At 56.8% G+C, this 27,113-nt stretch overlaps 1 protein-coding gene across 2 annotated transcripts in view; it reads left to right on the forward strand.

The window, feature by feature from the left end:
* Window positions 1-27,113, forward strand: part of CLCN1 (chloride voltage-gated channel 1) — a 191,340-nt gene that overhangs the window by 158,490 nt on the left and 5,737 nt on the right. For both annotated transcript variants that reach the window (XM_073684773.1, XM_073684772.1), the window contains exons 18-20: window positions 330-402; window positions 25,898-25,980; window positions 26,331-26,366. In XM_073684773.1, the coding sequence (XP_073540874.1) occupies window positions 330-402; window positions 25,898-25,980; window positions 26,331-26,366 (192 nt within the window). The remainder of the gene's footprint in view (window positions 1-329; window positions 403-25,897; window positions 25,981-26,330; window positions 26,367-27,113) is intronic.

Raw genomic sequence — 27,113 nt, forward strand, 5'->3', positions numbered from 1 at the left:
GTGGCAGCTTCATAAACTACCTTTTAGGGGGCACATTGCTGGACACGTGACGGCCCTGGATAGAGAAGGGTCCATTATAAGAGATGAGAGGGACACAGATAATTAGGGAACATGTGAGAGGCTCCAGCTGCCGGGACTGAGAACAGCGAGACCTGGATGAGGCGGCCGGATCCCAATCTCATCATCCTCATTGTGTGTTTCTGTATCTCCATCCGCAGCTGGTTATAGAGGGGAGGCAGATCAGTGCCAGGATAACAATCCAGACGGGGGGGGCGGCTGGTGGAGCGGGAATAAGTATTCACACCCTCCGTGTCTGTTATTCCTTACAGCCCATCGAGGAGTGCAACGGCCCCATCACCCCAAATAATTCTGTGGAGGTGCCCACAACCCCAGCAGAGCCAGGTAACACCCTGCACCTCCTCCGTGACGGCTCCTTCTCTCGTTCTTTGTAGATCTTACTTTTTTTTGTAAATAATGAATTACGGTGGATTCTAATAATTCCTGTGGGGTAACGGGCATCTACTATTATGGTCTTGTCCACTGAGGTCAATGGGTGAGGAGCGGGACGACTAGATGCAAGGTCAGGTGAAGACACCGCTTTAGGACTTGTAGTTGGTGCTTGGAGGTGGCGGGGGCTTCTCCTATCTGGGGTTGGGGGTCCACTTACATCGGACCCTATTATGACTTTGGCCAGATAATAACTACCAAAGGGAAGATACAAACAAATGACAATTCATTCATTTGGGAAAAGAATACATTGCTGGTGCTGCTTGTTCAGTGTCTTGGAAAAGAGCCTGATGGAGATTCTCCATCTGGCTCTTTACTAGGTTTACAAGCAGCTATTTAATTACATGTACATCTGAGCTGAAAAAAAAGCTGATTGGTCGGGGGTGCTGGGTGTCGGACCCCACACAGATCTGATACGGATAACATGTCCTATCTAATTCCTGGACACCCCCTTTAATTTTCAATCCAATATTCCAATGAGTAAGTTCTTTGTTAAAGGGGTATTTTCATCTTAGACATTTAATAGACCCGAATCTATGATTGCCATAGAGAGAAGACAACCTCCGCAGTGGTCCTGCACCCCAAAAGATTTGTTGCATATCCTCTTGCTAGATGTCTGAGTTCGCAGTAGCCTTTAGATAGATCCGGTCCCCACTTCTGACTTGTTGATGTCAGTTCATACTTGTATTTCCCATTAAATAATTTGTTTAAAAATTGTAAGTTTTCTTGATCCTCTTTCATTCCTCCTGGAAATGTCTGAAGAAATAAACAAATGGGTGTTACTATTCCTTTTGTCTCTACACTGTCAGTACTGATTGGACAGTGCCACAGTGCATGGGAACACGCCCCAACTGATAACACCCAGTTGTCAATTTATTTGTAAATATCCAGAAGAAATAAGAGAGGATCGGCACATGTGTCTCCATCCTGCCCCATGTGTCTCCATGTTGCCCCATGTGTCTCCATCCTGCCCCCATATGTCCTCCCATCCTGCCTCAGGTGTCTCCATCCTGCCCCATGTGTCTCCATCTGCCCCAGGTGTCTCCATCCTGCCCTCATATGTCCTCCCATCCTACCCCAGGTGTCTCCATCCTTCTCCATGTGTCTCCATCTGCCCCAGGTGTCTCCATTTGCCCTATGTGTCTCCAACCTGCCCACATATGTCCTCCTATCCTGCCCCATGTGTCTCCATCCTGCCCCATGTGTCTCCATCCTGCCCCATGTGTCTCCATCCTGCCCCATGTGTCTCCATCCTACCCCAGGTGCCTCCATCCTTCCCCATGTGTCTCCATCCTGCCCCATGTGACTCCGTCCTGCTCCAGGTGTCTCCGTCCTGTCCCATGTGTCTCCATCCTATCCCAGGTGTCTCCATCCTGCCCCATGTGTCTCCATCCTACCCCATGTGTCTCCATCCTGCCCCAGGAGTCTCCGTCCGGTCCCATGTGTCTACGTCCTGCCCCATGTGTCTCTCATCCTGCCTCATGTGTCTCCATCCTACCACAGGTGTCTCCATCCTACCCCAGGTGTCTCCATCCTGCCCCAGGTGTCTCAATCCTGCCCCATGTGTCTCCATCCTACCCAAGGAGTCTCCATCCTGCCCCATGTGTCTCCATCCTACCCCAGGTGTCTCCATCCTGCCCCATATGTCTCCGTCCTACCCCATGTGTCTCCATCCTGCCCCAGGTGTCTCCATCCTACCCCATGTGTCTCCATCCTGCCCCATGTGTCTCCATCCTACCCTATGTGTCTCCATCCTGCCCCATGTGTCTTCGTCCAGCCCCATGTCTCTCCGTCCTGTCCCATGTGTCTCCATCCTGCCCCATGTGTCTCCATCCTGCCCCATGTGTCTCCATCCTACCCCAGGTGTCTCCATCCTGCGCCAGGTGTCTCCCTCCTACCCCAGGTGTCTCCATCCTGCCTATGTGTCTCCATCCTACCCCAGGTGTCTCCATCCTGCCCCATGTGTCTCCATCCTACCCCAGGTGTCTTCATCTGCCCCAGGTGTCTCCATCCTACCCCAGGTGTCTCCATCCTGCCCCATGTGTCTCCATCCTACCCCAGGTGTCTCCATCCTACCCCAGGTGTCTCCATCCTGCCCCATGCCTCTCCATCTTACCCCAGGTGTCTCCATCGGCCCCAGGTGTCTCCATCCTACCCCAGGTGTCTCCATCCTGCCCCATGTGTCTCCATCCTACCCCAGGTGTCTCCATCCTACCCCAGGTGTCTCCATCCTACCCTAAGTATCTACATCCTGCCCCATGTGTCTCCATCCTACCCCTGGTGTCTTAATCCAGCCCCTTGTGTCTCCATCCTGCCACTTGTCTCCATCCTGCCTCATGTGTCTCCATCCTACCCTTGGTGTATCCATCCTACCCCTGGTGTTCCATCCTGCCCCATGTGTCTCCATCCTACCCTTGGTGTCTCCATCCTACCCCTGGTGTCTGCATCCTGCCCCATGTGTCTCCATCCTACCCCAGGTGTCTCCATCCTGCCCCATGTGTCTCCATCCTACCCCAGGTGTCTCCATCCCGCCCCAGGTGTCTCCATCCTACCCCAGGTGTCTCCATCCTGCCCCATGTGTCTCCATCTTACCCCAGGTGTCTCCATCTGCCCCAGGTGTCTCCATCCTACCCCAGGTGTCTCCATCCTGCCCCATGTGTCTCCATCCTACCCCAGGTGTCTCAATCCTACCCCAAGTGTCTCCATTCTGCCCCATGTGTCTCCATCCTACCCCTGGTGTCTTAATCCAGCCCCATGTGTCTCCATCCTGCCACTTGTCTCCATCCTGCCTCATGTGTCTCCATCCTACCCTTGGTGTATCCATCCTACCCCTGGTGTCTCCATCCTGCCCCATATGTCTCCATCCTATGCTTGGTGTCTCCATCCTACCCCTGGTGTCTCCATCCTGCCCCATGTGTCTCCATCCTACCCCAGGTGTCTCCATCCTGCCCTGGGTGTCTCCATCCTGCCCCATGTGTCTCCATCCTACCCCAGGTCTCTCCATCCCGCCCCAGGTGTCTCCATCCTACCCCAGGTGTCTCCATCCTACCCCAGGTGTCTCCATCCTGCCCCATGTGTCTCCATCCTACTCCAGGTGTCTCCATCCAGCCCCGGGTGTCTCCATCCTGCCCCATGTGTCTCCATCCTACCTCAGGTGTCTCCATCCCGCCCCAGGTGTCTCCATCCTACCCCAGGTGTCTCCATCCTGCCCCATGTATCTCCATCCTACCCCTGGTGCCTTAATCCTGCCCCATGTCTCTCCATCGTGCCACTTGTCTCCATCCTGCCTCATGTGTCTCCACCCCACCCCAGGTGTCTCCATCCTACCCCTGGTGTCTCCATCCTGCGCCATGTGTCTCCATCCTACCCCAGGTGTCTCCATCCTGCCCCATGTGTCTCCATCCTACCCCAAGTATCTCCATCCTGCCCCATGTGCATGCATCCTACCCCAGGTGTCTCCATCTGCCCCAGGTGCCTCCATCCTACACCAGGTGTCTCCATCCTACCCCAGGTGTCTCCACCCCGCCCCAAGTGTCTCCATTCTACCCCAGGTGCCTCCATCCTGCCCCAAGTGTCTCTCATCCTACCCCAGGTGTATCCATCCTGCCCCATGTGTCTCCATTCTACCCCAGGTGTCTCCATGTGCCCCAGGGGTCTCCATCCTACCCCAGGTGCCAGGTGTCTCCATCCTGCCCCATGTGTCTCCATCCTACCACAGGTGTCTCCATCCTACCCCAGGTGTCTCCATCCTGACCCATGTGTCTCCATCCTACCCCAGGTGTCTCCATCCTGCCCCATGTGTCTCCATCCTACCGCAGGTGTCTCCATCCTACCCCAGGTGTCTCCATCCTGCCCCATGTGTCTCCATCCTACCCCTGGTGTCTAAATCCTGCCCCATGTGTCTCCATCCTGCCTCGTGTCTCTATCCTGCCACTTGTCTCCATTCTGCCTCATGTGTCTCCATCCCGCCCCATGTGTCTCCATCCTGCCCCATGTATCTCCATCCTACCCGAGGTGTCTCCATCCCGCCCCATGTGTCTCCATCCTACGCCAGGTGTCTCCATCCTACCCCTGGTGTCTCCATCCTACCCCTGATGTCTGCATCCTGCCCCATGTGTCTCCATCCTACCCCAGGTGTCTCCATCCTGCCCCATGAGTCTCCATCCTACCCCAGGTGTCTCCATCCTGCCCCATGTGTCTCCATCCTACCCCAGGTGTCTCCATCTGCCCCAGGTGTCTCCATCTGCCCCAGGTGTCTCCATCCTACCCCAGGAGTCTCCATCCTACCCCAGGTGTCTTCATCCTACCCCAGGTGTCTGCATCCTGCCCTGGGTGTCTCCATCCTGCCCTGGGTGTCTCCATCCTGACCCATGTGTCTCCATCCTACCCCAGGTGTCTCCATCCTACCCCAGGTGTCTCCATCCTGCCCCATGTGTCTCCATCCTACCCCAGGTGTCTCCATCCTGCCCCATGTGTCTCCATCCTACCCGAGGTGTCTCCATCCTGCCCCTTGTGTCTCCATCCTCCCCAGGTGTCTCCATCCTACCCCAGGTGTCTTCATCCTGCCCCATGTGTCTCCATCCTACCCCAGGTGTCTCCATCCTGCCCCATGTGTCTCCATTCTGCCACTTGTCTCTATCCAGCCTCATGTGTCTCCATCCCGCCCCATGTGTCTCCATCCTACCCCAGGTATCTCCATCCTGACTCATGTGTCTCTATCCTGCCACTTGTCTCCATCCTGCCTCATGTGTCTCCATCCCGACCCATGTGTCTCCTTCCTACTCCTGGTGTCTCCATCCTGCCCCATGTGTCTCCATCCTACCCCAGGTGTCTCCATCTGCCCCAGGTGTCTCCATCCTTCCCCAGGTGTCTCCATCCTGCCCCATGTGTCTCCATCCTACCCCAGGTGTCTCCATCCTCCCCATGTGTCTCCATCTTACCCCAGGTGTCTCCATCTGCCCCATGTGTCTCCATCCTACCCCAGGTGTCTCCATCCTGCCCCATGTGTCTCCATCCTACTCCAGGTGTCTCCATCCTACCCCAAGTGTCTCCATCCTGCCCCATGTGTCTCCATCCTACCTCTGGTGTCTTAATCCTGCCCCATGTGTCTCCATCCTGCCACTTGTCTCCATCCTGCCTCATGTATCTCCATCCTACCCTTGGTGTCTCCATCCTACCCCTGGTGTCTCCATCTTGCCCCATGTGTCTCCATCCTACCCTTAGTGTCTCCATCCTACCCCTGGTGTCTCCATCCTGCCCCATGTGTCTCCATCCTACCCCAGGTGTCTCCATCCTGCCCCATGTGTCTCCATCCTACCCCAGGTGTCTCCATGCCCCGGGTGTCTCCATCCTACCCCAAGTGTCTCCATCCCGCCCCAGGTGTCAACATCCTACCCCAGGTGTCTCCATCCTACCCCAGGTGTCTCCATCCTGCCCCATGTGTCTCCATCCTACTCCAGGTGTCTACGTACTGCCCCGGGTGTCTCCATCGTGCCCCATGTGTCTCCATCCTACCCCAGGTGTCTCCATCCCGCCCCAGGTGTCTCCATCCTACCCCAGGTGTCTCCATCCTGCCCCATGTGTCTCCATCCTACCCCTGGTGCCTTAATCCTGCCCCATGTCTCTCCATCCTGACACTTGTCTACATCCTGCCTCATGTGTCTCCACCCCGCCCCAGGTGTCTCCATCCTAGCCCTGGTGTCTCCATCCTACCCCATGTGTCTCCATCCTACCCCAGGTGTCTCCATCCTGCCCAATGTGTCTCCATCCTACCCCAGGTATCTCCATCCTGCCCCATGTGTCCCCATCCTACCCCAGGTGTCTCCATCTGCCCCAGGTGTCTCCATCCTATCCCAGGTGTCTCCATCTTACCCCAGCTGTCTCCACCCCGCCCCAAGTGTCTCCATCCTACCCCAGGTGTCTCCATCCTGCTCCATGTGTCTCTCATCCTACCCCAGGTGTTTCCATCCTGCCCCATGTGTCTCCATCCTTCCTGAGGTGTCTCCATCCTGCCCCATGTGTCTCCATCCTACCCCAGGTGTCTCCATCCTGCCCCATGTGTCTCCATCCTACCCCAGGTGTCTCCATCCTACCCCAGGTGTCTCCATCCTGCCCCATGTGTCTCCATCCTACCCCAGGTGTCTCCATCCTGCCCCATGTGTCTCCATCCTACCCCAGGTATCTCCATCCTGCCTCATGTGTCTCTATCCTGCCACTTGTCTCCATCCTGCCTCATGTGTCTCCATCCCGCCCCATGTGTCTCCATCCTACCGCTGGTGTCTCCATCCTGCCCCATGTGTCTCCATCCTGCCCCATGTGTCTCCATCCTACCCCAGGTGTCTCCATCTGCCCCAGGTGTCTCCATCCTTCCCCAGGTGTCTCCATCCTCCCCATGTGTCTCCATCCTACCCCAGGTGTCTCCATCCTGCCCCATGTGTCTCCATCTTACCCCAGGTGTCTCCATCTGCCCCATGTGTCTCCATCCTACCCCAGGTGTCTCTATCCTGCCACATGTGTCTCCATCCTGCCCCAGGTGTCTCCATCCTACCCCAGGTGTCTCAATCCTACCCCTGGTGTCTCCATCCTGCCCCATGGGTCTCCATCCTACCCTTGGTGTCTCCATCCTGCCCCATGTGTCTCCATCCTACCCCAGGTGTCTCCATGCCCCGGGTGTCTCCATCCTGCCCCATGTGTCTCCATCCTACCCCATGTGTCTCCATCCTACCCCAGGTGTCTCCATCCTACCCCAGGTGTCTCCATCCTGCCCCATGTGTCTCCATCTTACCCCAGGTGTCTCCATCTGCCCCATGTGTCTCCATCCTACCTCAGGTGTCTCCATCCTGCCACATGTGTCTCCATCTTGCCCCAGGTGTCTCCATCCTACCCCAGGTGTCTCCATCCTACCCCTGGTGTCTCTCCATCCTGCCCCATGGGTCTCCATCCTTCCCTTGGTGTCTCCATCCTACCCCTGGTGTCTCCATCCTGCCCCATGTGTCTCCATCCTACCCCAGGTGTCTCCATCCTGCCCCATGTGTCTCCATCCTGCCCCATGTGTCTCCATCCTACCCCAGGTGTCTCCTTGTCCCGGATGTCTCCATCCTGCCCCATGTGTCTCCATCCTGCCCCATGTGTCTCCATCCTACCCCAGGTGTCTCCATCCCACCCCAGGTGTCTCCATCCTACCCCAGGTGTCTCCATCCTACCCCAGGTGTCTCCATCCTGCCCCATGTGTCTCCATCCTACTCCAGGTGTCTACGTACTGCCCCGGGTGTCTCCATCCTGCCCCATGTGTCTCCATCCTACCCCAGGTGTCTCCATCCCGCCCCAGGTGTCTCCATCCTACCCCAGGTGTTTTCCATCCTGCCCCATGTGTCTCCATCCTACCCCTGGTGCCTTAATCCTGCCCCGTGTCTCTCCATCCTGACACTTGTCTCCATCCTGCCTCATGTGTCTCCACCCCGCCCCAGGTGTCTCCATCCTAGCCCTGGTGTCTCCATCCTGCCCCATGTGTCTCCATCCTACCCCAGGTGTCTCCATCCTGCCCAATGTGTCTCCATCCTACCCCAAGTATCTCCATCCTGCCCCATGTGTCTCCATCCTACCCCAGGTGTCTCCATCTGCCCCAGGTGTCTCCATCCTACACCAGGTGTCTACATCTTACCCCAGGTGTCTCCACCTTGCCCCAAGTGTCTCCATCCTACCCCATGTGTATCCATCCTGCCCCATGTGTCTCCATCCTACCCCAGGTGTCTCCATCTGCCCCAGGTGTCTCCATCCTTCCCCAGGTGTCTCCATCCTCCCCATGTGTCTCCATCCTACCCCAGGTGTCTCCATCCTGCCCCATGTGTCTCCATCTTACCTCAGGTGTCTCCATCTGCCCCATGTGTCTCCATCCTACCCCAGGTGTCTCTATCCTGCCACATGTGTCTCCATCCTGCCCCAGGTGTCTCCATCCTACCCCAGGTGTCTCAATCCTACCCCTGGTGTCTCCATCCTGCCCCATGGGTCTCCATCCTACCCTTGGTGTCTCCATCCTACCCCTGGTGTCTTCATCCTGCCCCATGTGTCTCTATCCTACCCCAGGTGTCTCCATCCTGCCCCATGTGTCTCCATCCTACCCCAGGTGTCTCCATGCCCCGGGTGTCTCCATCCTGCCCCATGTGTCTCCATCCTGCCCCATGTGTCTCCATCCTAGCCCAGGTGTCTCCATCCTACCCCAGGTGTCTCCATCCTGCCCCATGTGTCTCCATCTTACCCCAGGTGTCTCCATCTGCCCCATGTGTCTCCATCCTACCCCAGGTGTCTCCATCCTGCCACATGTGTCTCCATCTTGCCCCAGGTGTCTCCATCCTACCCCAGGTGTCTCCATCCTACCCCTGGTGTCTCTCCATCCTGCCCCATGGGTCTCCATCCTTCCCTTGGTGTCTCCATCCTACCCCTGGTGTCTCCATCCTGCCCCATGTGTCTCCATCCTACCCCAGGTGTCTCCATCCTGCCCCGTGTGTCTCCATCCTGCCCCATGTGTCTCCATCCTACCCCAGGTGTCTCCTTGCCCCGGATGTCTCTATCCTGCCCCATGTGTCTCCATCCTACCCCAGGTGTCTCCATCCCACCCCAAGTGTCTCCATCCTACCCCAGGTGTCTCCATCCTACCCCAGGTGTCTCCATCCTGCCCCATGTGTCTCCATCCTACTCCAGGTGTCTACGTACTGCCCCGGGTGTCTCCATCCTGCCCCATGTGTCTCCATCCTACCCCAGGTGTCTCCATCCCGCCCCAGGTGTCTCCATCCTACCCCAGGTGTTTTCCATCCTGCCCCATGTGTCTCCATCCTACCCCTGGTGCCTTAATCCTGCCCCGTGTCTCTCCATCCTGACACTTGTCTCCATCCTGCCTCATGTGTCTCCACCCCGCCCCAGGTGTCTCCATCCTAGCCCTGGTGTCTCCATCCTGCCCCATGTGTCTCCATCCTACCCTTGGTGTCTAAATCCTGCCCCATGTGTCTCCATTCTGCCACTTGTCTCCATCCTGCCTCATGTGTCTCTATCCTGCCTCTTGTCTCTATCCTGCCCCATGTGTCTCCATCCTACCACAGGTGTCTCCATCCTACCCTAGGTGTCTCCATCTTGCCCCATGTGTCTCCATCCTACCCCAGATGTCTCCATCCTGCCCCATGTGTCTACATCCTACCCCTGGTGTGTAAATCCCGCCTCATGTGTCTCCATCCTACCCCAGGTATCTCCATCCTGCCTCATGTGTCTCTATCCTGCCACTTTCTCCATCCTGCCTTATGTGTCTCCCTCCCGCCCCATGTGTCTCCATCCTACCCCTGGTGTCTCGATCCTGCCCCATATGTCTCCATCCTGCCCCATGTGTCTCCATCCTACCCCATGTGTCTCCATCCCACCCCATGTGTCTCCATCCTACGCCAGGTGTCTCCATCCTACCCCTGGTGTTTCCATCCTACCCCTGGTGTCTCCATCCTGCCCCATGTGTCTCCATCCTACCCCAGGTGTCTCCATCCTGCCCCATGTGTCTCCATCCTGCTCCATGTGTCTCCATCCTACCTCAGGTGTCTCCATCTGCCCCAGCTGTCTCCATCTGCCCCAGGTGTCTCCATCCTACCCCAGGTGTCTCTATCCTACCCCAGGTGTCTCCATCCTGCCCCATGTGTCTCCATCCTACCCCAGGTGTCACCATCCTGCCCCATGTGTCTCCATCTTACCCCAGGTGTCTCCATCTGCCCCATGTGTCTCCATCCTACCCCAGGTGTCTCCATCCTGCCACATGTGTCTCCATCCTGCCCCAGGTGTCTCCATCCTACCCCAGGTGTCTCCATCCTACCCCTGGTGTCTCCATCCTGCCCCATGGGTCTCCATCCTACCCTTGGTGTCTCCATCCTACCCTTGGTGTCTCCATCCTGCCCCATGTGTCTCCATCCTACCCCAGGTGTCTCCATCCTGCCCCATGTGTCTCCATCCTACCCCAGGTGTCTCCATGCCCCGGGTGTCTCCATCCTGCCCCATCTGTCTCCATCCTGCCCCATGTGTCTCCATCCTACCCCAGGTGTCTCCATCCTACCCCAGGTGTCTCCATCCTGCCCCATGTGTCTCCATCTTACCCCAGGTGTCTCCATCTGCCCCATGTGTCTCCATCCTACCCCAGGTGTCTCCATCCTGCCACATGTGTCTCCATCCTGCCCCAGGTGTCTCCATCCTACCCTAGGTGTCTACATCCTACCCCTGGTGTCTCCATCCTGCCCCATGGGTCTCCATCCTACCCTTGGTGTCTCCATCCTACCCCTGGTGTCTCCATCCTGCCCCATGTGTCTCCATCCTACCCCAGGTGTCTCCATCCTGCCCCATGTGTCCCCATCCTACCCCAGGTGTCTCCATGCCCCGTGTGTCTCCATCCTGCCCCATGTTTCTCCATCCTGCCCCATGTGTCTCCATCCTACGCCAGGTGTCTCCATCCCACCCCAGGTGTCTCCATCCTACCCCAGGTGTCTCCATCCTACCCCAGGTGTCTCCATCCTGCCCCAAGTGTCTCCATCCTACTCCAGGTGTCTACGTACTGCCCCGGATGTCTCCATCCTGCCCCATGTGTCTCCATCCTACCCCAGGTGTCTCCATCCCGCCCCAGGTGTCTCCATCCTACCCCAGGTGTCTCCATCTTGCCCCATGTGTCTCCATTCTACCCCTGGTGCCTTAATCCTGCCCCATGTCTCTCCATCCTGACACTTGTCTCCATCCTGCCTCATCTGTCTCCACCCCGCCCCAGGTATCTCCATCCTAGCCCTGGTGTCTCCATCCTGCCCCATGTGTCTCCATCCTACCCCAGGTGTCTCCATCCTGCCCAATGTGTCTCCATCCTACCCCAAGTATCTCCATCCTGCCCCATGTGTCTCCATCCTACCCCAGGTGTCTCCATCCTGCCCCAGGTGTCTCCATCCTACCCCTGGTGTCTCCATCCTGCCCCATGTGTCTCCATCCTACCCCAGGTGTCTCCATCCTGCCCCATGTGTCCCCATCCTACCCCAGGTGTCTCCAAGCCCCGGGTGTCTCCATCCTGCCCCATGTTTCTCCATCCTGCCCAATGTGTCTCCATCCTACCCCAAGTATCTCCATCCTGCCCCATGTGTCTCCATCCTACCCCAGGTGTCTCCATCTGCCCCAGGTGTCTCCATCCTACCCCAGGTGTCTCCATCTTACCCCAGGTGTCTCCACCCTGCCCCAAGTGTCTCCATACTACCACAGGCGTCTCCATCCTGCCCCATGTGTCTCTCATCCTACCCAGATGTTTCCATCCTGCCCCATGTGTCTCCATCCTACCTCAGGTGTCTCCATCTGCCCCATGTGTCTGCATCATACCCCAGGTGTCTCCATCCTGCCCCATGTGTCTCCATCCTACCACAGGTGTCTCCATCCTTCCTGAGGTGTCTCCATCCTGCCCCATGTGTCTCCATCCTACCCAAGGTGTCTCCATCCTGCCCCATGTGTCTCCATCCTACCACAGGTGTCTCCATCCTACCCCAGGTGTCTCCATCCTGCCCCATGTGTCTCCATCCTACCCCAGGTGTCTCCATCCTGCCCCATGTGTCTCCATCCTACCCCTGGTGTCTAAATCCTGCCCCATGTGTCTCCATTCTGCCTCTTGTCTCCATCCTGCCTCATGTGTCTCCATCCCGCCCCATGTGTCGCCATCCTACCCGTGGTGACTCCATTCTACCCCTGGTGTCTCGATCCTGCCCCATGTGTCTCCATCCTACCCCCGGTGTCTCCATCCTTCCTCATGTGTCTCTATCCTGCCACTTGGCTCCATCCTGCCTCATGTGTCTCCATCCCGCCCCATGTGTCTCCATCCTACCCCTGGTGCCTTAATCCTGCCCCATGTCTCTCCATCCTGCCACTTGTCTCCATCCTGCCTCATGTGTCTCCACCCCGCCCCAGGTGTCTCCATCCTACCCCTGGTGTCTCCATCCTGCCCCATGTGTCTCCATCCTACCCAGGTGTCTCCATCCTACTCCATGTGTTTCCATCCTACCCCAGGTATCTCCATACTGTCCCAGGTGTCTCCATCTGCCCCAGGTGCCTCCATCCTACCCCAGGTGTCTCTATCCTGCCACATGTGTCTCCATCCTGCCCCAGGTGTCTCCATCCTACCCCAGGTGTCTCAATCCTACCCCTGGTGTCTCCATCCTGCCCCATGGGTCTCCATCCTACCCTTGGTGTCTCCATCCTACCCCTGGTGTCTCCATCCTGCCCCATGTGTCTCTATCCTACCCCAGGTGTCTCCATCCTGCCCCATGTGTCTCCATCCTACCCCAGGTGTCTCCATGCCCCGGGTGTCTCCATCCTGCCCCATGTGTCTCCATCCTGCCCCATGTGTCTCCATCCTACCCCAGGTGTCTCCATCCTACCCCAGGTGTCTCCATCCTGCCCCATGTGTCTCCATCTTACCCCAGGTGTCTCCATCTGCCCCATGTGTCTCCATCCTACCCCAGGTGTCTCCATCCTGCCACATGTGTCTCCATCTTGCCCCAGGTGTCTCCATCCTACCCCAGGTGTCTCCATCCTACCCCTGGTGTCTCTCCATCCTGCCCCATGGGTCTCCATCCTTCCCTTGGTGTCTCCATCCTACCCCTGGTGTCTCCATCCTGCCCCATGTGTCTCCATCCTACCCCAGGTGTCTCCATCCTGCCCCATGTGTCTCCATCCTGCCCCATGTGTCTCCATCCTACCCCAGGTGTCTCCTTGCCCCGGATGTCTCCATCCTGCCTCATGTATCTCCATCCTGCCCCATGTGTCTCCATCCTACCCCAGGTGTCTCCATCCCACCCCAGGTGTCTCCATCCTACCCCAGGTGTCTCCATCCTACCCCAGGTGTCTCCATCCTGCCCCATGTGTCTCCATCCTACTCCAGGTGTCTACGTACTGCCCCGGGTGTCTCCATCCTGCCCCATGTGTCTCCATCCTACCCCAGGTGTCTCCATCCCGCCCCAGGTGTCTCCATCCTACCCCAGGTGTTTTCCATCCTGCCCCATTTGTCTCCATCCTACCCCTGGTGCCTTAATCCTGCCCCGTGTCTCTCCATCCTGACACTTGTCTCCATCCTGCCTCATGTGTCTCCACCCCGCCCCAGGTGTCTCCATCCTAGCCCTGGTGTCTCCATCCTGCCCCATGTGTCTCCATCCACCCTTGGTGTCTAAATCCTGCCCCATGTGTCTCCATTCTGCCACTTGTCTCCATCCTGCCTCATGTGTCTCTATCCTGCCTTTTGTCTCTATCCTGCCCCATGTGTCTCCATCCTACCACAGGTGTCTCCATCCTACCCTAGGTGTCTCCATCTTGCCCCATGTGTCTCCATCCTACCCCAGATGTCTCCATCCTGCCCCATGTGTCTCCATCCTACCCCTGGTGTGTAAATCCCGCCTCATGTGTCTCCATCCTACCCCAGGTATCTCCATCCTGCCTCATGTGTCTCTATCCTGCCACTTTCTCCATCCTGTCTTATGTGTCTCCCTCCCGCCCCATGTGTCTCCATCCTACCCCTGGTGTCTCGATCCTGCCCCATATGTCTCCATCCTGCCCCATGTGTCTCCATCCTACCCCATGTGTCTCCATCCCACCCCATGTGTCTCCATCCTACGCCAGGTGTCTCCATCCTACCCCTGGTGTTTCCATCCTACCCCTGGTGTCTCCATCCTGCCCCATGTGTCTCCATCCTACCCCAGGTGTCTCCATCCTGCCCCATGTGTCTCCATCCTGCTCCATGTGTCTCCATCCTACCTCAGGTGTCTCCATCTGCCCCAGCTGTCTCCATCTGCCCCAGGTGTCTCCATCCTACCCCAGGTGTCTCTATCCTACCCCAGGTGTCTCCATCCTGCCCCATGTGTCTCCATCCTACCCCAGGTGTCACCATCCTGCCCCATGTGTCTCCATCTTACCCCAGGTGTCTCCATCTGCCCCATGTGTCTCCATCCTACCCCAGGTGTCTCCATCCTGCCACTTGTGTCTCCATCCTGCCCCAGGTGTCTCCATCCTACCCCAGGTGTCTCCATCCTACCCCTGGTGTCTCCATCCTGTCCCATGGGTCTCCATCCTACCCTTGGTGTCTCCATCCTACCCCTGGTGTCTCCATCCTGCCCCATGTGTCTCCATCCTACCCCAGGTGTCTCCATCCTGCCCCATGTGTCTCCATCCTACCCCAGGTGTCTCCATGCCCCGGGTGTCTCCATCCTGCCCCATCTGTCTTCATCCTGCCCCATGTGTCTCCATCCTACCCCAGGTGTCTCCATCCTACCCCAGGTGTCTCCATCCTGCCCCATGTGTCTCCATCTTACCCCAGGTGTCTCCATCTGCCCCATGTGTCTCCATCCTGCCACATGTATCTCCATCCTGCCCCAGGTGTCTCCATCCTACCCCAGGTGTCTACATCCTACCCCTGGTGTCTCCATCCTGCCCCATGGGTCTCCATCCTACCCTTGGTGTCTCCATCCTACCCCTGGTGTCTCCATCCTGCCCCATGTGTCTCCATCCTACCCCAGGTGTCTCCATGCCCCGTGTGTCTCCATCCTGCCCCATGTTTCTCCATCCTGCCCCATGTGTCTCCATCCTACCCCAGGTGTCTCCATCCCACCCCAGGTGTCTCCATCCTACCCCAGGTGTCTCCATCCTACCCCAGGTGTCTCCATCCTGCCCCAAGTGTCTCCATCCTACTCCAGGTGTCTACGTACTGCCCCGGATGTCTCCATCCTGCCCCATGTGTCTCCATCCTACCCCAGGTGTCTCCATCCCACCCCAGGTGTCTCCATCCTACCCCAGGTGTCTCCATCTTGCCCCATGTGTCTCCATTCTACCCCTGGTGCCTTAATCCTTCCCCATGTCTCTCCATCCTGACACTTGTCTCCATCCTGCCTCATCTGTCTCCACCCCGCCCCAGGTATCTCCATCCTAGCCCTGGTGTCTCCATCCTGCCCCATGTGTCTCCATCCTACCCCAGGTGTCTCCATCCTGCCCAATGTGTCTCCATCCTACCCCAAGTATCTCCATCCTGCCCCATGTGTCTCCATCCTACCCCAGGTGTCTCCATCCTGCCCCAGGTGTCTCCATCCTACACCTGGTGTCTCCATCCTGCCCCATGTGTCTCCATCCTACCCCAGGTGTCTCCATCCTGCCCCATGTGTCCCCATCCTACCCCAGGTGTCTCCATGCCCCGGGTGTCTCCATCCTGCCCCATGTTTCTCCATCCTGCCCCATGTGTCTCCATCCTACCCCAGGAGTCTCCATCCCACCCCAGGTGTCTCCATCCTACCCCAGTTGTCTCCATCCTACCCCAGGTGTCTCCATCCTGCCCCATGTGTCTCCATCCTACTCCAGGTGTCTACGTACTGCCCCGGATGTCTCCATCCTGCCCCATGTGTCTCCATCCTACCCCAGGTGTCTCCATCCCGACCCAGGTGTCTCCATCCTACCCCAGGTGTCTCCATCCTGCCCCATGTGTCTCCATCCTACCCCTGGTGCCTTAATCCTGCCCCATGTCTCTCCATCCTGACACTTGTCTCCATCCTGCCTCATGTGTCTCCACCCCGCCCCAGGTGTCTCCATCCTAGCCCTGGTGTCTCCATCCTGCCCCATGTGTCTCCATCCTACCCCAGGTGTCTCCATCCTGCCCAATGTGTCTCCATCCTACCCCAAGTATCTCCATCCTGCCCCATGTGTCTCCATCCTACCCCAGGTGTCTCCATCTGCCCCAGGTGTCTCCATCCTACCCCAGGTGTCTCCATCTTACCCCAGGTGTCTCCACCCCGCCCCAAGTGTCTCCATACTACCCCAGGCGTCTCCATCCTGCCCCATGTGTCTCTCATCCTACCCAGATGTTTCCATCCTGCCCCATGTGTCTCCATCCTACCTCAGGTGTCTCCATCTGCCCCATGTGTCTGCATCATACCCCAGGTGTCTCCATCCTGCCCCATGTGTCTCCATCCTACCACAGGTGTCTCCATCCTTCCTGAGGTGTCTCCATCCTGCCCCATGTGTCTCCATCCTACCCAAGGTGTCTCCATCCTGCCCCATGTGTCTCCATCCTACCACAGGTGTCTCCATCCTACCCCAGGTGTCTCCATCCTGCCCCATGTGTCTCCATCCTACCCCAGGTGTCTCCATCCTGCCCCATGTGTCTCCATCCTACCCCTGGTGTCTAAATCCTGCCCCATGTGTCTCCATTCTGCCTCTTGTCTCCATCCTGCCCCATGTGTCGCCATCCTACCCGTGGTGACTCCATCCTACCCCTGGTGTCTCGATCCTGCCCCATGTGTCTCCATCCTACCCCCGGTGTCTCCATCCTTCCTCATGTGTCTCTATCCTGCCACTTGGCTCCATTCTGCCTCATGTGTCTCCATCCCGCCCCATGTGTCTCCATCCTACCCCTGGTGTCTCAATCCTGCCCCATGTGTCTCCATCCTACCCGAGGTGTCTCCATCCCGCCCCATGTGTCTCCATCCTACGCCAGGTGTCTATATTACCCCTGGTGTCTCCATCCTACCCCTGGTGTCTACATCCTGCCCCATGTATCTCCATCCTAACCCAGATGTCTCCATCCTGCCCCATGTGTCTCCATCCTACCCCAGGTGTCTCCATCCTGCCCCATGTGTCTCCATCCTACTCCAGGTGTCTCCATCTGCCCCAGGTGTCTCCATCTGCCCCAGGTGTCTCCATCCTACCCCAGGAGTCTCCATCCTACCCCAGGTGTCTTCATCCTACCCCAGGTGTCTCCATCCTTCCCCGGGTGTCTCCATCCTGCCCCATGTGTCTCCATCCTACCCCAGGTGTCTCCATCCTACCCCAGGTGTCTCCATCCTGCCCCATGTGTCTCCATCCTACCCCTGGTGCCTTAATCCTGCCCCATGTCTCTCCATCCTGCCACTTGTCTCCATCCTGCCTCATGTGTCTCCACCCCGCCCCAGGTGTCTCCATCCTACCCCTGGTGTCTCCATCCTGCCCCATGTGTCTCCATCCTACCCAGGTGTCTCCATCCTACCCCATGTGTTTCCATCCTACCCCAGGTATCTCCATACTGTCCCAGGTGTCTCCATCTGCCCCAGGTGCCTCCATCCTACCCCAGGTGTCTCCATCCTACCCAAGGTGTCTCCACCCCACCTCATGTGTCTTCATCCTACCCCAGGTGTCTCCATCCTGCCCCATGTGTCTCTCATCCTACCCCAGGTGTTTCTATCCTGCCCCATGTGTCTCCATCCTACCCCAGGTGTCTCCATCTGCCCCAGGTGTCTCCATCCTACCCCAGGTGTCTCCATCCTGCCCCATGTGTATCCATCCTACCACAGGTGTCTCCATCCTACCCCAGGTGTCTCCATCCTGCCCCATGTGTCTCCATCCTACCCCAGGTGTCTCCATCCTGCCCCTTGTGTCTCCATCCTACCCTAGGTGTCTCCATCCTGCCCCATGTGTCTCCATCCTACCCCAGATGTCTCCATCCTACCCAATGTGTCTCCATCCTACCCTTGGTGTCTAAATCCTGCCCCATGTGTCTCCATTCTGCCACTTGTCTCCATCCTGCCTCATGTGTCTCTATCCTGCCTCTTGTCTCCATCCTGCCTCACGCGTCTCTATCCTGCCCCATGTGTCTCCATCCTACCACAGGTGTCTCCATCCTACCCTAGGTGTCTCCATCCTGCCCCATGTGTCTCCATCCTACCCCAGATGTCTCCATCCTGCCCCATGTGTCTCCATCCTACCCCTGGTGTGTAAATCCCGCCTCATGTGTCTCCATCCTACCCCAGGTATCTCCATCCTGCCTCATGTGTCTCTATCCTGCCACTTTCTCCATCCTGCCTCATGTGTGTCCCTCCCGCCCCATGTGTCTCCATCCTACCCCTGGTGTCTCGATCCTGCCCCATATGTCTCCATCCTGCCCCATGTGTCTCCATCCTACCCCATGTGTCTCCATCCCACCCCATGTGTCTCCATCCTACGCCAGGTGTCTCCATCCTACCCCTGGTGTCTCCATCCTAACCCTGGTGTCTCCATCCTGCACCATGTGTCTCCATCCTGCTCCATGTGTCTCCATCCTACCTCAGGTGTCTCCATCTGCCCCAGCTGTCTCCATCTGCCACAGGCGTCTCCATCCTACCCCAGGTGTCTCCATCCTGCCCCATGTGTCTCTATCCTACCCCTGGTGTCTCCATCCCGCCCCATGTGTCTCAATCCTACGTCAGGTGTCTCCATCCTACCCCTGGTTTCTTCATCCTACCCCAGGTGTCTCCATCCTAACCCATCTGTCTCCATCCTACCCCAGGTGTCTCCATCCTGCCCCATGTGTCTCCATCCTACCCCAGGTGTCTCCATCCTGCACAATGTGTCTCCATCTTACCCCTGGTGTCTTAATCCTGCCCCATGTGTCTCCATCCTGCCACTTGTCTCCATCCTGCCTTATGTGTCTCCATCCCGCCCCATGTGTCTCCATCCTACCCCTGGTGTCTCCAGCCAACCCCTGGTGTCTCCATCCTGCCCCATGTGTCTCCATCCTACCCCTGGTGTCTCCACCCTGCCCCATGTGTCTCCATCCTGCCCCATGTGTCTCCATCCCACCCCATGTGTCTCCATCCCACCCCATGTGTCTCCATCCCGCCCCATGTTTCTCCTTCCTACCCCAGGTGTCTCCATCCCACCCCATGTGTCTCCATCCTGCCCCATGTGTCTCCATCCTACCCCTGGTGTTTCCATCCTACCCCATGTGTCTCCATCCTGCCCCATGTGTCTCCATCCTACCCCTGGTGTTTCCATCCTACCCCATGTGTCGCCATCCTGCCTCATGTGTCTCCATCCCACCCCATGTGTCTCCATCCTACCCCTGATGTTTCCATCCTGCCCCATTTGTCTCTATCCTACCCCTGGTGTCTCCATCCTGCCCCATGTGTCTACATCCCACCCCATGTGTCTCCATCCTACCCCTGGTGTTTCCATCCTGCCCCAGGTGTCTCCATCCTACCCCATGAGTCTCCATCCTGCCCAATGTGTCTCCATCCCACCCTATGTGTCTCCATCCTACCCCTGGTGTTTCCATCCTACCCCAGGTGTCTCCATCCTGCCCCATGTGTCTCCATCCTACCCCAGGTGTCTCCATCCTGCCCCATGTGTCTCCATCCTGCCCCATGTGTCTCCATCTTACCCCTGGTGTCTTAATCCTGCCCCATGTGTCTCCATCCTGCCACTTGTCTCCATCCTGCCTCATGTGCCTCCATCCCGCCCCATGTGTCTCCATCCTACCCCTGGTGTCTCCATCCTACCCCTGGTTTCTCCATCCTGCCCCATGTGTCTCCATCCTACCCCAGGTGTCTCCATCCCACCCCAGGTGTCTCCATCCTACCCCAGGTGTCTCCATCCTACCCCAGGTGTCTCCATCCTTCCCCATGTGTCTCCATCCTACTCCAGGTGTCTACGTACTGTCCCGGATGTCTCCATCCTGCCCCATGTGTCTCCATCCTACCCCAAGTGTCTCCATCCCGCCCCAGGTGTCTCCATCCTACCCCAGGTGTCTCCATCCTGCCCCATGTGTCTCCATCCTACCCCTGGTGCCTTAATCCTGCCCCATGTCTCTCCATCCTGACACTTGTCTCCATCCTGCCTCATGTGTCTCCACCCCGCCCCAGTTGTCTCCATCCTAGGCCTGGTGTCTCCATCCTGCCCCATGTGTCTCCATCCTACCCCAGGTGTCTCCATCCTGCCCAATGTGTCTCCATCCTACCCCAAGTATCTCCATCCTGCCCCATGTGTCTCCATCCTACCCCAGGTGTCTCCATCTGCCCCAGGTGTCTCCATCCTACCCCAGGTGTCTCCATCTTACCCCAGGTGTCTCCACCCCGCCCCAAGTGTCTCCATACTACCCCAGGCGTCTCCATCCTGCCCCATGTGTCTCTCATCCTACCCCAGGTGTTTCCATCCTGCCCCATGTGTCTCCATCCTACCTCAGGTGTCTCCATCCTGCCCCATGTGTCTCCATCCTACCCCAGGTGTCTCCATCCTGCCCCATGTGTTTCCATCCTACCACAGGTGTCTCCATCCTTCCTGAGGTGTCTCCATCCTGCCCCATGTGTCTCCATCCTACCCCAGGTGTCTCCATCCTGCCCCATGTGTCTCCATCCTACCCCAGGTGTCTCCATCCTACCCCAGGTGTCTCCATCCTGCCCCATGTGTCTCCATCCTACCCCAGGTGTCTCCATCCTGCCCCATGTGTCTCCATCCTACCCCTGGTGTCTAAATCCTGCCCCATGTGTCTCCATTCTGCCTCTTGTCTCCATCCTGCCTCATGTGCCTCCATCCCGCCCCATGTGTCTCCATCCTACCCGTGGTGACTCCATCCTACCCCTGGTGTCTCGATCCTGCCCCATGTATCTCCATCCTACCCCCGGTGTCTCCATCCTTCCTCATGTGTCTCTATCCTGCCACTTGGCTCCATTCTGCCTCATGTGTCTCCATCCCGCCCCATGTGTCTCCATCCTACCCCTGGTGTCTCAATCCTGCCCCATGTGTCTCCATCCTACCCGAGGTGTCTCCATCCCGCCCCATGTGTCTCCATCCTACGCCAGGTGTCTATCCTACCCCTGGTGTCTCGATCCTACTCCTGGTGTCTCCATCCTGCCCCATGTATCTCCATCCTAACCCAGATGTCTCCATCCTGCCACATGTGTCTCCATCCTACCCCAGGTGTCTCCATCCTGCCCCATGTGTCTCCATCCTACTCCAGGTGTCTCCATCCTAACCCAGATGTCTCCATCCTGCCCCATGTGTCTCCATCCTACCCCAGGTGTCTCCATCCTGCCCCATGTGTCTCCATCCTACTCCAGGTGTCTCCATCTGCCACAGGTGTCTCCATCTGCCCCAGGTGTCTCCATCCTACCCCAGGAGTCTCCATCCTACCCCAGGTGTCTTCATCCTACCCCAGGTGTCTCCATCCTGCCCCGGGTGTCTCCATCATGTCCCATGTGTCTCCATCCTACCCCAGGTGTCTCCATCCTACCCCAGGTGTCTCCATACTGCCCCATGTGTCTCCATCCTACCCCTGGTGCCTTAGTCCTGCCCCATGTCTCTCCATCCTGCCACTTGTCTCCATCCTGCCTCATGTGTCTCCACCCCGCCCCAGGTGTCTCCATCCTACCCCTGGTGTCTCCATCCTACCCAGGTGTCTCCATCCTACCCCATGTGTTTCCATCCTACCCCAGGTATCTCCATACTGTCCCAGGTGTCTCCATCTGCCCCAGGTGTCTCCATCCTACCCCAGGTGTCTCCATCCTACCCAAGGTGTCTCCACCCCACCTCATGTGTCTTCATCCTACCCCAGGTGTCTCCATCCTGCCCCATGTGTCTCTCATCCTACCCCAGGTGTTTCTATCCTGCCCCATGTGTCTCCATCCTACCCCAGGTGTCTCCATCTGCCCCAGGTGTCTCCATCCTACCCCAGGTGTCTCCATCCTGCCCCATGTGTATCCATCCTACCACAGGTGTCTCCATCCTACCCCAGGTGTCTCCATCCTGCCCCATGTGTCTCCATCCTACCCCAGGTGTCTCCATCCTACCCCAGGTGTCTCCATACTGCCCCATGTGTCTCCATCCTACCCCTGGTGCCTTAATCCTGCCCCATGTCTCTCCATCCTGCCACTTGTCTCCATCCTGCCTCATGTGTCTCCACCCCGCCCCAGGTGTCTCCATCCTACCCCTGGTGTCTCCATCCTGCCCCATGTGTCTCCATCCTACCCAGGTGTCTCCATCCTACCCCATGTGTTTCCATCCTACCCCAGGTATCTCCATACTGTCCCAGGTGTCTCCATCTGCCCCAGGTGCCTCCATCCTACCCCAGGTGTCTCCATCCTACCCAAGGTGTCTCCACCCCACCTCATGTGTCTTCATCCTACCCCAGGTGTCTCCATCCTGCCCCATGTGTCTCTCATCCTACCCCAGGTGTTTCTATCCTGCCCCATGTGTCTCCATCCTACCCCAGGTGTCTCCATCTGCCCCAGGTGTCTCCATCCTACCCCAGGTGTCTCCATCCTGCCCCATGTGTATCCATCCTACCACAGGTGTCTCCATCCTACCCCAGGTGTCTCCATCCTGCCCCATGTGTCTCCATCTTACCCCAGGTGTCTCCATCCTGCCCCATGTGTCTCCATCCTACCCTAGGTGTCTCCATCCTGCCCCATGTGTCTCCATCCTACCCCAGATGTCTCCATCCTGCCCAATGTGTCTCCATCCTACCCTTGGTGTCTAAATCCTGCCCCATGTGTCTCCATTCTGCCACTTGTCTCCATCCTGCCTCATGTGTCTCTATCCTGCCTCTTGTCTCCATCCTGCCTCATGCGTCTCTATCCTGCCCCATGTGTCTCCATCCTACCACAGGTGTCTCCATCCTACCCTAGGTGTCTCCATCCTGCCCCATGTGTCTCCATCCTACCCTAGATGTCTCCATCCTGCCCCATGTGTCTCCATCCTACCCCTGGTGTGTAAATCCCGCCTCATGTGTCTCCATCCTACCCCAGGTATCTCCATCCTGCCTCATGTGTCTCTATCCTGCCACTTTCTCCATCCTGCCTCATGTGTCTCCCTCCCGCCCCATGTGTCTCCATCCTACCCCTGGTGTCTCGATCCTGCCCCATATGTCTCCATCCTGCCCCATGTGTCTCCATCCTACCCCATGTGTCTCCATCCCACCCCATGTGTCTCCATCCTACGCCAGGTGTCTCCATCCTACCCCTGGTGTCTCCATCCTACCCCTGGTGTCTCCATCCTGCCCCATGTGTTTCCATCCTACCCCAGGTGTCTCCATCCTGCACCATGTGTCTCCATCCTGCTCCATGTGTCTCCATCCTACCTCAGGTGTCTCCATCTGCCCCAGCTGTCTCCATCTGCCCCAGGTGTCTCCATCCTACCCCAGGTGTCTCCATCCTGCCCCATGTGTCTCTATCCTACCCCAGGTGTCTCCATCCCGCCCCATGTGTCTCCATCCTACGCCAGGTGTCTCCATCCTACCCCTGGTTTCTCCATCCTACCCCAGGTGTCTCCATCCTGCCCCATGTGTCTCCATCCTACCCCAGGTGTCTCCATCCTGCCCCATGTGTCTCCATCCTACCCCAGGTGTCTCCATCCTGCACAATGTGTCTCCATCTTACCCCTGGTGTCTTAATCCTGCCCCATGTGTCTCCATCCTGCCACTTGTCTCCATCCTGCCTTATGTGTCTCCATCCCGCCCCATGTGTCTCCATCCTACCCCTGGTGTCTCCAGCCAACCCCTGGTGTCTCCATCCTGCCCCATGTGTCTCCATCCTACCCCTGTTGTCTCCACCCTGCCCCATGTGTCTCCATCCTGCCCCATGTGTCTCCATCCCACCCCTTGTGTCTCCATCCCGCCCCATGTTTCTCCATCCTACCCCAGGTGTCTCCATCCCACCCCATGTGTCTCCATCCTGCCCCATGTGTCTCCATCCTACCCCTGGTGTTTCCATCCTACCCCATGTGTCTCCATCCTGCCCCATGTGTCTCCATCCTACCCCTGGTGTTTCCATCCTACCCCATGTGTCGCCATCCTGCCCCATGTGTCTCCATCCCACCCCATGTGTCTCCATCCTACCCCTGATGTTTCCATCCTGCCCCATTTGTCTCCATCCTACCCCTGGTGTCTCCATCCTGCCTCATGTGTCTACATCCCACCCCATGTGTCTCAATCCTACCCCTGGTGTTTCCATCCTGCCCCAGGTGTCTCCATCCTACCCCATGAGTCTCCATCCTGCCCAATGTGTCTCCATCCCACCCTATGTGTCTCCATCCTACCCCTGGTGTTTCCATCCTACCCCAGGTGTCTCCATCCTGCCCCATGTGTCTCCATCCTACCCCAGGTGTCTCCATCCTGCCCCATGTGTCTCCTTCCTGCCCCATGTGTCTCCATCTTACCCCTGGTGTCTTAATCCTGCCCCATGTGTCTCCATCCTGCCACTTGTCTCCATCCTGCCTCATGTGCCTCCATCCCGCCCCATGTGTCTCCATCCTACCCCTGGTGTCTCCATCCTACCCCTGGTTTCTCCATCCTGCCCCATGTGTCTCCATCCTAACCCAGGTGTCTCCACCCTGCCACAGGTGTCTCCATCCTGCCCCATGTGTCTCCATCCTGCCCCATGTGTCTCCATCCTGCCCCATGTGTCTCCGTCCCGCCCCATGTGTCTCCATCCCGCCCCATGTGTCTCCATCCTGCCCCATGTGTCTCCATCCTACCCCATGTGTCTCCATCCTACCCCAGGTGTCTCCTTCCTACCCCAGGTGTCTCCATCCTACCCCTGGTGTCTCCATCCTGCTCCATGTGTTTCCATCCTGCCCCATGAGTCTCCATCCTACCCCAGGTGTCTCCATCCTACCCCATGTGTCTCCATCCTGCCCCATGTGTCTCCATCCTGCTCCATGTGTTTCCATTCTGGCCCATGTGTCTCCATCCTGCCCCATGTGTCTCCATCCTGACCCATGTGTCTCCATCCTGCTCCATGTGTTTCCATCCTGCCCCATGTGTCTCCATCCTACCCCAGGTGTCTCCATCCTACCCCATGTGTCTCCATCCTGCCCCATGTGTCTCCATCCTGCTCCATGTGTTTCCATTCTGCCCCATGTGTCTCCATCCTGCCCCATGTGTCTCCATCCTGCCCCATGTGTCTCCATCCTGCTCCATGTGTTTCCATTCTGCCCCATGTGTCTCCATCCTGCCCCATGTGTCTCCATCCTGCCCCATGTGTCTACATCCTGCTCCATGTGTTTCCATCCTGCCCCATGTGTCTCCATCCTACCCCAGGTGTCTCCATCCTACCCCAGGTGTCTCCATCCTACCCCATGTGTCTCCATCCTACCCCTGGTGTCTCCATCCTGCTCCATGTGTCTCTATCCTGCCTCATGTGTCTCCATCCTACCCCTGGTGTCTACATCCTGCCCCATGTGTCTCCATCCTACCCCAGGTGTCTCCATCCTATCCCTGGTGTTTCCATCCTGCCCCATATTGCGGCTTTCAGTACATTTGAGGCAAAGACGCGCCAGTGCATGGCAGTGACGTCATGCATTGGCGGTTGTTAACTGTTTAAGAAAGGATCCTCTTGAATTGATATTTCATGGAGAATAAAAATACGTGTCAGGAGAGCTGCTGGACGGTAAAATGTTGTTTCAGTTGTTCTTATGTCTATAAAGGGTCAATAATCCATTAGTCTCTAATTAACAAGAAATTGGTAATTTGTTCGAAAATTGTGTCACCCATTGCCCCAAACCAACAACTTAGTAAAATCCATTCTTCTTCTTTCCTTTGAAAGACGTTTGTAAAAAAATTTCACATTTTTAAAAATTATATTTTCTTTTCCAGAAAGTTGCTGCCGGAGATTCCGCACTGCACTAGCGAGAATCTTCTGTAGTTCCAAGAAGGATCATCCTGAAAAGCCTCCACAGGTCAGCAGGGCATTTTCGGGTGGGAATGACATGATAGAACAGCGGACTGTGACCCGCTCGTTATATACGAAGATGTTCAAAAATTCCAAATTTTCACGTGAATTTCCTAAAATTACTAGTGCTCTGGCTCATGTAGCAATAATGTTGCCCAGACATCTACTGATACTTTCCTTAAAGTTGAACCCCGACATAAAAAACTTAGGACTACAGAGACTCTTAGTCTACCCCATAAGTATGGGATCCCAGAATGCAGATTTTGCATTGGAGCAGAGGAGCTGGAACCCTCGATGAAGAAAAGAGCGGTCACCTGAGGACAAGACTCAAAGTTTCATCTTCTTTTCTTTCTGCAGGAATCTGAACTTGAAGACCCAATGACACCAGAAGAGGTGAGTGCCACATAAAGACATATATCATGGGGGGAATAGATTTTCTGCTCGGGAAGACCATGAGTCAGGCAATGCTTTCTGGGAGAAAAAGGTATGCAGATTAGCTCCCCTCCAGGAGGGAAGAAGCGGCCACCTAGTGGAGGTTGCTGCCCTTTAAGTCAAAGTCTGACACTTCTCTTTTCGGGACTGGCTTTGCCATATGACCAAGGCTATTAGCCAAACCAAAGTCTTCTCCAAAAAGAAAAGAGACGTAATACCATGTCATGTCCGTTTGATCAGGAGCATCAGGCAGATTAAAATGGACCTATCACCAGATAAGGAGTGTCCAGTTTTTGCTCGTATTTTATTCCCGCCGTTCCTCCGAGTCTTCTGATTTTTGTTGTATTTTAATCTGCCAAACGGTTCCAGAGATGCCGGCCTTTTTATTTAGTGCTGATTTTATTTTACCAAAGAGGTGTGGCTCCCAGGGTAATTATGCAAAGCAGCCTGAAGACACGCCCAAGAGAATCCTGTGAGCTACACCACCTTGATAAAAACCATAAAAATGGACATAAAAAAAGGCAAATTTCTCTGAAACCGTATGGAGGATTAACAAAAAAAAGAAAATACTTAAGGGAGCAGCGGGAATAAAATAAGAGGAGACACTGACCACTTTTCACCTTGGGACAGGTCCCCTTTAAGAAAGGCAATGGGCAATGAATTAAAGAGGGGTGAAGACCTGGGAATGAGAACTTCTAGATGAAGAGC

This window comes from Phyllobates terribilis, unplaced genomic scaffold (assembly GCF_046119375.1).
Source record: "Phyllobates terribilis strain yellow unplaced genomic scaffold, ASM4611937v1 Scaffold_5__5_contigs__length_657084704, whole genome shotgun sequence".
Taxonomy (NCBI): Eukaryota; Metazoa; Chordata; class Amphibia; order Anura; family Dendrobatidae; genus Phyllobates; species Phyllobates terribilis.